The following is a 12,585-nucleotide window of genomic DNA, read 5'->3' as shown; positions in this document are numbered from 1 at the left end:
AACTCAGGTGTGCTCCTCAGAGGTATGAACATCTCAGTCTGTATGTGTGATGGGCCTGTAGGGACACTACAGAAATGTGGGGTCTTGTTGGGAGCTTTTCTCTCCCTTCTGTGGCTGTGGTACAGCACTGCAGGGTGTTCCTTGTCTCTACTCTCATAGCTCCTCCAGGCAAGCTGCTGAAAAGCAGCCAGTGGGTCTAGAGTAGTGCTAACAGGAAATTGGCAACTGATAGCAGTGGGGGAAAGTTAAGAAAATCTTGGGAAGGTGAAAGAGTTGGGTTTAAAACTGATAGTGTTTACAGGAGACAGGGGAGAGAGCCCCCTTACACTTTTAGAAAAAAACTGGCTTTCTCAAACAAACTTGCCCTGAGCAGGAAAGATGGGGAAGTGAAGCAGCCCTGGAAGAGGGAAGGCTGAGCCTAGGAAAGGCCGGGCTCTGCTTGGCCAGCTGCTGAGCTGAGGCACATCAGTGCCTGTGCTACAATTCTGCAGCTGGATCCAAACCAGGCTCCTGCTGCACATGAGGAACCAGATTTTCAGCTGTCCTCAGCACTTGCTCTGCTGCAGGAACAACACCACTAACACTTGCAGATTCCCCTAGGGTTGTAGCCACAGATGAAAAGCAGAGGTGATTTATCTTGCCTGAGAAGTGTGGCAGGAAGGTTGCAGATTGATCAGCAAGGACTGCACTATTCAGTGGTAGAGCAGCATCTGCCCCAGCCCTCTGATTCTAGCTACCTTCATATGTGTGCCAAAGGCCTTTCTTCCTTGGAAGATTCAAGATCTCCTCTAATTCAGACATGTCTCCTATTTGTAGAGGTTAGCCATCAATAGGAAAGGCAAATACAATTAGCTAATTAAGACGCTAGAAGAAGCAGGCACTGTACCCATCCTATTTAGACATAACAAAAGGAATACCACAGGCTGCATTAAAAATTTGACAGTCTTGTCTCAATCCTGCAAAACCCAACATATGGGGTTAATATTGTCTGCACCATTTACCCTAACAGTTTCGAGGATAGTCATGCAATTCACTGTACAAACGATCTTATCCCATATTTATTACCTTTAAAGCTCGAAACCTAGGTACTTCCACCCTGCCAGGCATGTGTGCGAGCTAATAAGTAATTTCAAAGAGCGGGAACCCCGAGTGCGATGCTGCCAGCGGGGCCAGCCCTTCCCTGAAGAGCCGGGAGCCGGCGCTGGAGGGAGCTGCAGCCCCGCTACCGCCGCCTCCGCTCGCTGCCCTGCCCTGCTCCCTCTGCTCCTCTGGCTCCTCCTGCCCAACCAGGATGAGCATACTGTCTTTTTAAAGAAATCAGACTCGTTTGTTAAACGCTACGTAAGCAGAGATTTGCAAAGCCATGCTAAACAAATGTTAATTCTAAGAGTGGTTTACAATTTTATAGGTCACATGACAAAGGTACAGAAGCTACTTTCTGAATTAAACATTATTACTGCCACCTCATTTGAACTTCTTTAGCATGGCATATTTGTTTCTCATTTCCGGTTTTAATAGAAATTGGATAAAATTCTGTGCCTTGTATCTGCCTCTATCTCATTTAAAAATAAATTCCAGATCAGACATGAAAAAAGTAGTGAGCTATCTCCCAGCCTTAATGTCTGTCCCTTGCTATGCCTTGGGGAAGACCGTGCTGTACGTTCTGTACAAGTGAAATTAACTGAAATTTAGATGGAATAACTAACACCAGCTTTCTGGAGAGAAGAAGTGGAAACCTTAGTAAAGCTGAGAGGTCACTAAGTGAACGCTCTTTACTTCGTGAGTTTTTCTCTTGCCATGTCTTTCTTCCAGTACTTGTATAAACTGCATTATCACAGATAAGCTTCCTCTGAAAAAGCCATTTCATTATTGAAAAAGAGGCTACCAAAGGCCCTGTTCCATGGCAAGAGGTAATATAATGTTCACCTTATTCAGGCAGACAAAAATGAGTTAATCACTAACCTAGAAGATAATCTACAGCTATGGCACCAAAGTCTATAAGTCTTTTTCATTTGGCTGGAACAGCTGTTATACTGTACCAGTCAGTGATGAAAAGGAACCCAAAGTGAAAACATACCAGTGCCAATAGTTACAGACAGAACCTCTGATTACCTCTTCCTTCTCTGTACTAGGAATGCCCAAGTTGGATGCATCCCATCTGGTGATGTACCTTCAATCAAACATTTACCATTTGGCAAAGAGAAAGACATAATTGTCTGCCAAGACAACCCAGCTTGAGTGTAAGTACTTCAGATGATTATCCAAGTTCTTTGCACCATTTTTTATAAATGTTTATAATTTTATTTTTTTAATGAGACTTTTCAAGTACTGGAGTATAGCCAAAGAGTAAGCAAGAACAATAGATACATCTGATGTTAGTCATAAGGGAAATAACATGGACTTGACTTAGGAGGCTCTGAGTGCAGCTTGCATGTGTGCTTCTGGAATAAAAGGAGCTTTTCTCTCTTGCAAGTGAAGGCATATGATACAGGGACTAAAACAGTAAGCCAAACTCAACCTTGACATATTTTCAAATTTGCAGCAAGAATAACAAATATAAATGGACTAGCTTGTTAGCAATGGCAGATGAATTCACAATCATTTGGACCCTTGGGCAAAATTCTTCAAATTTATACCTTAGTCCAACTTCAAGGGAAACAGATGGCTGCAAAAAGGGGAGGCTGGACAAGTCTGGGGTCATCCCTTACAAGCTCTGAGGTTGTGCAGACTCAGAACAGTCGTGACTTGTGAACAGATGTGAACTTCCATCTTCCCTAAAGGATGATGTGGGCAGGTGGTGCAGGAGGGCACCACAGCTTGGGAGTTAGCGGGCCAGGGAGTCCAGGAGCTACAGTGTCTCTAATTTTTGTGATTCACATGGCAAATGTGGTGAGCTCTCCAACTGAGTCGGCAGAGTAACAGGTGGATTTCTGTGGCGTCTTGCCTGAGTTCTACTAGAAGGTCACTGAGAAAGATGCTTCTTTGTAAAACATTTCCATTTCAATTAATCAGATCTTTCTGTTGAAACAGAATGTTTTGCTGAAAACCTGTTGTGTTGGAAAACTCCCAAGCATTTCTTTCTCTCCTACACCCATAGAGAGGAAATGGGTTGTCTTCAGCCTTTGCTTCCTCTTTTGATGTTTCAGTCATACTGTGCTTCCCCTTGTGCCCACTCAGGGTCCATCCCACAAAGCACACATCTCTTAACTGCCCCCAATAATTTGTACTGGGAAGTGTATGAGATCTTCAAAAGGTATAAAGAGATGGAAGCAGTACTGCTCCATAAGAGAGACACTGCATAGATGTGTGACAGCAGTACATCAGCAACTGAATGGGAAAATTCCGCCTACCTTTTCTGAAGGACATGTGTCATTTTGATTCCTGAAATGCCAGTTTGCACCAGAGATGTCTGACACCCTTTGATTGCAAACACTAGTAAACCATTTGAGGATCAAGAAAAATCCCATAACAGCCCAAACCTATCTCCTAACGTTACTGAATTAAACCAGGGGAGATTTTGGCTATAGCTGAAATTGACTTCTGACTGCAGAGAAAAATGAGAGATCCAATCAATATTTGTCATGATAGTACTAGGCAGGGAACTTAGCCTTTTTTATTTTTTACGTTTGTGTGTCACTCCCAAATGCCAGTCTCGGTGAGTGTATCTATTACTTGTAAGCGTTTAGTAATCATTTGTGAACAAATGTTAGCATTTGGTTTGGTTCCATCTGTCATTCCTAGCGGCGGTCTGTGCCTGGCCACGTCATTGCACAGAGATGTGCCAGTGACTTTTTCCCCTTCCTAACAACTCAAACTCCTTGGATAGAAGAGATATATTTGTGAAGCATTTTAAAATAAGGTGTCAAGAAGGTCTTATTCCAGTGAAAGGGTCAACATCCTGCTAAGGCAGGACTGTTCTTCAGCAAGTACAAGAAAATCTGTTCAGGGTCACATCCTGCCTGTGTCCCCCACAGTTTTTCAGGGGTGGTACTGCAGTGTGCATATGTTTATCTGAGCCAGCAGCATGGTGTGCCAACATGGGGTCGAGTGAGACTCCTCGGGGAACAGCAAGAACTGTAGACCCAGGCAATGTGTACTCGGGCATGAGCAACCATTTTCAGTTGAACTTTACCTTTGCCCCTTTCACCAAAAATTTTGATGAAGTAGCTGGCTCCATGTGATTTAAGATTTTTAAGCAGCTTACCAGAGATGTGAAAAATCAAGGAAAGTGTCCTTTGACATACAAGCATTGAGTGTGTTTGGCCCTTTGTCAAGGCTCCCAGGCCATCTGGCCAAGAAATTCATGAAATCTGTAGAATGGCAGTTGCATATTTCTGTTTAGTTTTGAAAATTGTGTATGTGGTATATCACACAAATCTTACTGCTAGAATGCCTTTATCCTGTTTTCTGACTGCTCCATTGCCCACTACCCCAGTTCATCACTTTGGCAACAAAATTACTGCAGGGTCTACATGCATGACTTCATTACATGGAGCACTGCTTCTCCCAGGTAGCATTCATCCATGCTAGAAAACTGAAAGCTGATTTAGACATGTCTTTCCCAGCTGTGGTTATATCTTTGACTGCCTTGTGGATCTATGAATGATTTTGAAATACTTTTAGTTTCAAACCCTGGGCACCAGATGTATGCTACATTAGTTAGAAATAGGAAAATGTGTTTGCTTCTTCAGTACTTTTTGCTCTCTTACAAAAATAGGAAGAATTTTTTTGTGCCTACTTTCATAATTGTCATGAGTCAGAATATTCACCTGAATTAGTTCAGTTCAATAGAGGACTTCAGCTTCAAATAGCACAGGAGAGCACGGACAATAGAAGTTGATGTCTTTGATGTTGCATTAACTTTTTTGTGAGATAATCTTGATAGAAAACTATTTCAGTGTTTTTGACACTGTCAAAAATCAAGACTTTATAGCTCAATGGAACTGAAAAAAAAATACGAATTTGGTTCTATACTTTCCTTTCTACATTTAATTTTTTCTTTATTTCATCTCTCTTTGCAGGCTCAAGGGAGCAAATCCTTCCATGTTTCAAGCTGGCACAGCTCCACAAAACAGTTGTGCCAATTATTTCAAGCTGGGGACTGCCACTGGGTGTAAAGCTGCTTGTACTGAAGCTGTTGAAATTACTATCATTATGTTATTTTTTGGCATGGAAAGGAAAAAGATGAGTGAGTGTTTGGGGGGCTTTGTTTAAGTGCAACAGGCCACTTATTCATGCAAACTGCTGAAAGCCACTGGGAAGCAAGCACAGCGAGGAGAATGAACTTCTTGGAAAACCAGATCTCATATTTAACTTGGTAAGGACACAAAGCCATTTCTTAATGAAACCTTAAAAACTCCAGGTCTGCCAGTTCCTTCAGAAAGGAAAAGTCTTTTTCAATGTATTAGATCAACACTGCAGTACCTATTGTGCCATTGCTTTTATGACTCTCACAGAAATCTTTCCCACAGCTCCTGCAGGAGCCACTTGCATAGTGCCAATGCTCAGAAAAACCTTCACATGCTTTTCCTCTACCTGGAAAACAATTTTGAAGATTTATTTCACGTGGTCTGTAATGCTATTCACACTCTGTTCCTGAAGTGAGGAGAAAAACTCTTCTTCAGGCACAAAATTAGAGTAGTCTGAAGGAAACTTGTTTCATCTGGTAGCTAGTGGTTTGAAGAGCTTAAATTGGATGTAGGTTGGGGAACCCAACCTTGTCTGCCTCTCATGCAGCAGGGCTCCTGCAGCTGCACATACCAAGTGGCAGGTACAGTATGTGTTACATCTGGTCTAGATGTTGTATTGGCAACCAGTTCAACATAGCACCTCTTCCTAAGATGGTGTTTCTTCACACACATACAGCAAAGCTCCAGCACAGCCAGGGAGCTGCACTGAGGCACTCTGACTGGGTACTGCCTCAGGCGGCCGAGACCTGCCCAGATGGAGGGCCAGAACCCACCACGGCACACCCCTGGCACCACTCGGGTTTTGCCATCAGAGACAGGACTATGCTCACACCTTCGTTACACATTCATTCTGCATGGTACGGTGCAATCCTTCACAATAATGCTCTGACTCCATGATACGGTATAGTGGGTACAGTGTTATTTGGTTAAAGTTTAGACTTGATCATCTCAAAGGGCTTTTTCAACTTTAATGATTCAACAATTTGTGTATTTTCTCATTGGAGCATGACCTGAAGCGGTGAGGAATGTGCTGTTGGGTGACAGTGCAGTGTGAGAGAAGCCACTACCAGCATGGTCTTAGAGCAATGTGAGAGGTGGCACTGCCAGCCTGGCCCTAGAGCGGTGACAGAGGTGGCACTGCCAGCCTGGCCCTAGAGCGGTGACAGAGGTGGCACTGCCAGCACGGCCCTAGAGCGGTGTCAGAGGTGGCACTGCCAGCACGGCCCTAGAGCGGTGTCAGAGGTGGCACTGCAGCACGGCCCTAGAGCGGTGTCAGAGGTGGCACTGCCAGCCCTGCCTGACAGCAGTGACAGAGGTGGCACTGCCAGCTTGGCCTTAGAGCAGTGACAGAGATGCCACTGCCAGCACGGCCCTAGAGGGGTCACAGAGGTGGCACTGCCAGCACAGCCCTAGAGCAGTGACAGAGGTGCCACTGCCCGCCCTGCCCTAGAGCAGTGACAGAGGTGGCACTGCCAGCCTGGCCCTAGAGCGGTGACAGAGGTGGCAGTGCCAGTCGGGCCCTAGAGCGGTGACAGAGGTGGCACTGCCAGCACAGCCTGACAGCGGTGTCAGAGATGGCACTGCCAGCCCGGCCCTAGAGCAGTGACAGAGGTGGCACTGCCAGCCCGGCCCTAGAGCAGTGACAGAGGTGGCAGTGCCAGCCGGGCCCTAGAGCGGTGACAGAGGTGGCACTGCCAGCCGGGCCCTAGAGCGGTGACAGAGGTGGCACTGCCAGCCGGGCCCTAGAGCGGTGACAGAGGTGGCACTGCCAGCCCGGCCTGTGCCGGCGCAGCAGCACCCGGCTCCACCCGCCGTGACGGAGTCGCGGCCGTGCCCAGCGGTATCCCTTCACCCAGCTGTATATTTACATCTATTTTATATATTTATGTTTCTATTTGTCTATTACTCGTCTATTTTCTCGTCGCCACTCCCGGGTGCCGTCGGAGCCCCACACCCGGCCCGGCACCCCTCGCCAGGGCGGCTGCGCGGGGCCAGCCGCAGCCCCGCGCCGGTTCCTGCGCCGCGGAGTTTCCGCCGCCGTGTCCTCCGCTCCCCCCGCGCCGCTCCCCGGCCGCCAGGCGCGTTTCCACGGCCGCCCGTGAGCAGCATGGCGGCGGCGGCGGCCCCTCCTGCTGCCCGCGGTCTGTAGGTGGCGCGGCGGCGAGGGCGCTCCCGGGCAGCGGCTCCGGCGGCGCCTCCGCTGCGCCGCGTCCCGCGCTCCCCCTGCTCGCCGGGGCCGCGGCGGGGGCGGCCGGGCTGCGCTGCGCTGCGCTCCGCCCCGCCGTGCGGGGGTGTCTGGGCGCCCGGGAGCAGCACGGCTGCTGCAGTGCCGCGGCGGCCGAGCGGAGCGCCGGAGCTGAGGGTGCCCGCGGGGGCTCCTCGCAGGCAGGAGAAGAGGAGGGCGCGGGGTCGCGGGTGCCCGGGGCGCTGAGAGGCGGCGGCGAGCGGGACGCGCCCGGGAGCGGGACCATGTCGGTGCAGAGCCCGGCGGCTGCCGCCGAGCTGCCCCCCGGCCCCGGCGAGGCGCATCCGCCGGGCGCGGAGCTGAGCCAGGGCTGCGCCGCGGCCCCGTCAGCCCAGGAGGGCGGTGAGGAGGAGGAAGAAGAGGAAGAAGGGGAGAAGGAAAAGGAAAAAGAAAAGGAAAAAGAAAAGGAAAAAGAAAAGGAAAAAGAAAAGGAAAAGGAGGGAGAGGTATTGCCGCCCCTCCCGTCGGCGTCCACCGCGGCTGCCGGGGTAGGTCCCGTCAGCGCCCGGGCAGCCGCCCGCGGGCTCGCCTGTGCCGCTCCGTGTTCGTTTGCCGTGTTTGCCGCTTTATTTGGGAGGAGAAAGGGAAGGGGGGAAGCATCGTCTTCATTTTCTTTCATGTTCCTTTCCGTTGAGAGGCTTTCATTCAAGTTTTTTAAAAATAACAAGTGCATCTGTAAGCAATGACATAATGAAGCTATAAATTCTCCATCCGCTTATAGATAACATTTTACAACGGTCTGTTCTGTCGGGTTAGTCATGACTGAGGGTTTGCAGCATTGTGAATGTTCATTAAAGGTTCTCGGGGGTGGAGGGTTTCAGCTCTAATACGCTTAATGGCAAGAGCTGGGAAATACTTCTGTATTTTTAACTTTTTCTTTAAAAATCCTTTCCGGTTTTTTCTGTTGAAGCAAAGATCACAGAACGTTTTGATGAAATGACGAATGAATTAATGCGGGGGAAAAAATGGAGATAGGATATTTTCCTATAGCTTAATTTCAGAAACATTTTTTCTGGTTTTTAATAATACCAGAGTTGTGCTTTTCTTTCTGCTGACGATACAATATCACAGAAAATAAAATTTTCCTGTCCTGAGTTGGATATCTCACACGGCTTAACATTAGAACTTGTAGTAAGTTATTCAGTCCAACAACATAACAAAAATGCTACTAATCTGGTAGTAATACACTTAGGAGATTTTAGTTCAGCAGTTCTTATAAGCATCTGACTTATTAGAAATTATCATTTATTTAAATTCATAATTTGAATGTAAAAGATTGCACAGATAATATTTATAACTGTCAGGAAATAATGGTGATGTTAAACTAAGTAATTGTATGCAAACTGCAAACTCCTTGGAGCAATTCTGCCAATTTTGTGTTTTGCCTAAACGTTCCAATCTGCTGAAAGACTTTCAGCTTTGTAAATCTGTCAGAATGTGTAAGAATATGTTTATTCTTGTGATTCAAATACCGATTTGCTGGGAGAACTCTGTAATGGACGAGTGCCCAGGAGTTATTTTTACCTTTGAATATCTCCACCTTAGGCTTTGAATGGCAAATATCAGTCCCTTAGAATAAAGATACAAGTGCTAGGCTAAAATGTGTCAGACTTGCTAATGAAAAATGTGTGTCCCTGGGGGGCCATGTAGAATTCCAGCTACCTTACAGAATCAGGAGAACTTCTTTGTAGCTGGACATTCATCATGTACCTCTGAAGTGTCACCCACAGGTAGAAGCTGTCTCAGTGGACCTGCTGCAGAGGAGCCACACCTGGCTGGATGTGGCTGTGTGTCAAGTGCAGGGCGGGGTTTGAATTTACCAAGAGCCTTATGTGGGGTTCAATAGTATGTTATGGGGGAGAGAGAGGGTGTTTTGTGAAGAGATATCATAGACTGTCACCAAGGGAGTGATAGTTTGGGTGTCAGCATTCAGATTCTGCAAAGAAACTTGTGGAAAGCTAAGTAATTTGCTCCCTTATAAATAGGCGCAATTAAGAGACTTGTATAAAGGAAAAACAGTCCAAAGTCACAGCTTTCAAGGTAAGAGTGAAAGGGGAAATCCTGCTTTTTGTGCAGCCTGTTGCACTGTCACATGCCTTTTGGAAATCTGAGTGTCCCCCATGTCTTCTTGCACAGGAAGAAAATCCTTTCATCCTCACTAGTCTTGGCTTGCCATATACATAAGGGTCTTGAGTAAGCAATGTTAGGGATACCTCAGGATTTTCAAGAAGCTCTTCTAGATGATCTTATGTCTCTTCCGAGAAAGCAGTCTGTATGTGCTCTTTGACTTGTTTTCACCATTTCATTTAACTTCAATGACGAAAAATACAGTTTTATACTTTATAATGGTAGGACCGCTCCAGTCTTGTGGAGGCTTTAATGTTTTGGCATTGGTTAAGAAGCCAGTAGACTTGTGGCTTATTAATATGATCTTAAAACAAGACTAAAGATTTCTTTGATCCACTTACTCCCTCTAAGCATATTCATTCCTTTTGGTGGATGTTCAGTTTCCTGGTGGCAATGTGCTTGTAGAGTCTTAGGCTCTAAAAACTCAGTGATCTCCTACAAAATTTTTAAGTATGGTGCTGTGCACTTGCCCTAGATTACTCCCTCAGAGGTTGTCAGAGTTTCTCATTAATGAGCATGAAGTTTTCCTCCAGGGCCTCCCAATAAAGCCTTTGTCTGTATGTTTAATATTGTTGGAACTGTACTTGATACAGGATGATGGAGTTAGAGAGGGGATGCAGCTTCTGTTCCTTATGATCACTGCTGAGGGAGGTGGCAGTAAGGAGAAAGTTTTTAAAAAACTGTTCACATATAGTATTTCAGTGACGTGACTGGAGTAAAACCTAGAAAGCTAAGTCGGTCAAAAAGGCTGTCACAGTAAATTATTTAACAAAAACTCATTTTTTCAATCATCTCTGCTATCCCCTATTAATCATAATCAGACTAGTCTGTGCTTCAGACCTTTTCTGCCTGGAGCACATGTTTTGTGACAGAGCAGATTAACCTCAGGTCTGGATTTGTTTAAAAGTTCTTTTTCAGTCATTAATATTTGCCCAGGGTCTGCTTTTCTCCAGTCATGTGCCATGTGATTTTTAAGAATCATCTTAATGACATTTCAAAAGTTGTAGACTAAAAGGAAATGTTAATCTGAAAATCACACTGGTAATTACATTTTTTTTTTTGTGTTTGTTGCATATAAGGAATTTGAAACTAAAAATTGAAATTTGGTAAAAATACCAATTTTAGAAATTGAAATTTGAAAATTTTAAAGCCAGAAGTCCTGATGATTCTTTAAATTTACTATTTAGTGAATACGAGCCACAGAAAAATAGCTGCATGTGCCACAGTTATTTAAAATTCCTGGCAGTGTACCAGCTTGTGTACACTGTGGTGTGGTAGCTTTATGGGCTGTGTTATTACCCTTCTGGTGGTTTTTCAGGATGTTGTGGTGGAAAGGAAGTGCTTTTCTTAGAACAAATGATGTTCTAAGATGATGATGGGTTTTAGCTTTTATATACTCTGCATGTGTTAGTCAAATATATTTCTGTTAAAGCAAAAGGGAGATGTACATGTTCAAAAATTTTGATAGGATATTACATTAATTATTCCAGAACGTGTATTCTCATTTGCAGAATTAAAGTTTTGATTTGTGTGGAAACATTTTTCTAACTGAGAGCACAGGTGCCAGGTATTAGGAAAATGAGTCTTTAGGTTATTGTGAGGTTGAAAATCATGATGTGCAGGAAGTATGTGTATATTTTTTTTGAGTTGGTCTACCTTCTCCTGATATTAATTCATGACTTGGAACTGAGATGAAAATTATAATATTCATCATGAGACTTCTGTCATCTTGGGCAAGCCTCTTAACCCCACCTTTGCAAATTCTGTAGTACCTAACTATAGCTAATAGCACCCAGTGCTGATTAAGAGATTAACTGGCACAATCCTTTGGAATTCTGATGTGTGATTTCACTTCTGTTTGCTGTTAAAACACATTAGTGGTCAACACTTCCTAGCAGAGACTTGTGCAGGCTCCTTGGTGACAGCATGCACAGGTGTTCAAGCAGGGAGTCCTTTAGCACTTTGTTAACCAATGTGTGTTGGTCTGCTTTTCTTCAGTGGTAGCAGATGTTGACCATTTGGAATCACTAGGGAGTTTTACCCAGGTGGTCAGTATTGAAATTTTTTTATCAGCTTAGGATTTTTGGCCTCACATTTCATGTAATGAGAAATTTGTGTAAACTACTTGAATACATTAGGGCTATTTGGAGAAATGAATATGTGACACTTTCTTCTGTTTAAACTGAGCTGGATGTAGTGAGAAGTATAAAAGTAGACATTAGGATGCAGAAAGTTAGAATATCATGACAGCATCCTAATTGTATTGTGTTTTCCTTGCAGTAATCCAAGGTTATCTTCATATCCTGCAAATTAATACTTAAGTTTTTTAATGTAATGAAAAGGAATTTTATGGTATCTCCTGAGGTACTTGCAGAATCTTTATTTGTGAGGAAACTTGCAGAATCATTATTTATGTCTTATTCAGTTATTACCAGTCTGATTTCAAGATAAAAGGTATTTAAGAATTATGTGTAATACTTCACTAGGAAGATTACTCTAGCAGTAATGCATTAGACCTTTAGAGCCTACTGTCATCTGAATTACAGGGGTTGGAGGAAGGAGCCAAAAATCAGTTTTCCGCTTTCAGCAATTTCATCACTACTATCAACCAAAAGAAAGAAGGCATCGGAAACAGAAATTCACCTACACAACTTGTTATACCCAACACCAAAAACGGTAAGAGAAAAAAAGACCCGTGTTACTTAGTTACCAAGTTTAGAAGGTGCTCGGTTTTCTGCCAGTATTTGTATTGTGGTGTGCCAGAAAATCTAGAAATCTAGATTTCCTTAAATTAAGCTGTGTTGAACATTGTACAGGCCGTGATATATATCATAGCCCATGCTTAGTAGAGGTTGTGTCATAGAGACAAGCTGGATAAGAAGAAACAAATAGACCTGAAGTTTTGAAGAAAGACTGCTGAATCAGTATCTATCTGCAGATATTTTTTGTCTAGCTGCAGTCAGGCAGTGTCTCTAGAAATTGTCAGAACTTTGGAGAAAATTGTTTTATTGCTATCTGAAGGAT

General features: G+C 44.6%; 1 protein-coding gene across 2 annotated transcripts in view; it reads left to right on the top strand.

The window, feature by feature from the left end:
- Positions 1-7,481: 7,481 nt before the first annotated feature.
- HECTD2 (HECT domain E3 ubiquitin protein ligase 2) overlaps positions 7,482-12,585 on the top strand; it is a 35,383-nt gene continuing 30,279 nt past the window's right edge. Inside the window, exons 1-2 of one of the 2 annotated variants that reach the window (XM_033066007.1) lie at positions 7,482-7,922; positions 12,108-12,237. In XM_033066007.1, the coding sequence (XP_032921898.1) occupies positions 7,659-7,922; positions 12,108-12,237 (394 nt within the window). In that variant the 5' untranslated portion in view covers positions 7,482-7,658. The remainder of the gene's footprint in view (positions 7,923-12,107; positions 12,238-12,585) is intronic. The other variant, XM_033066006.2, reaches the window with a different exon arrangement.

The sequence above is a fragment of the Catharus ustulatus genome, chromosome 8, assembly GCF_009819885.2.
Source record: "Catharus ustulatus isolate bCatUst1 chromosome 8, bCatUst1.pri.v2, whole genome shotgun sequence".
Lineage (NCBI taxonomy): Eukaryota > Metazoa > Chordata > Aves > Passeriformes > Turdidae > Catharus > Catharus ustulatus.
The sequence above is the reverse complement of the archived record's forward strand: the minus strand, read 5'-3'. Positions and strand labels throughout refer to the sequence as shown.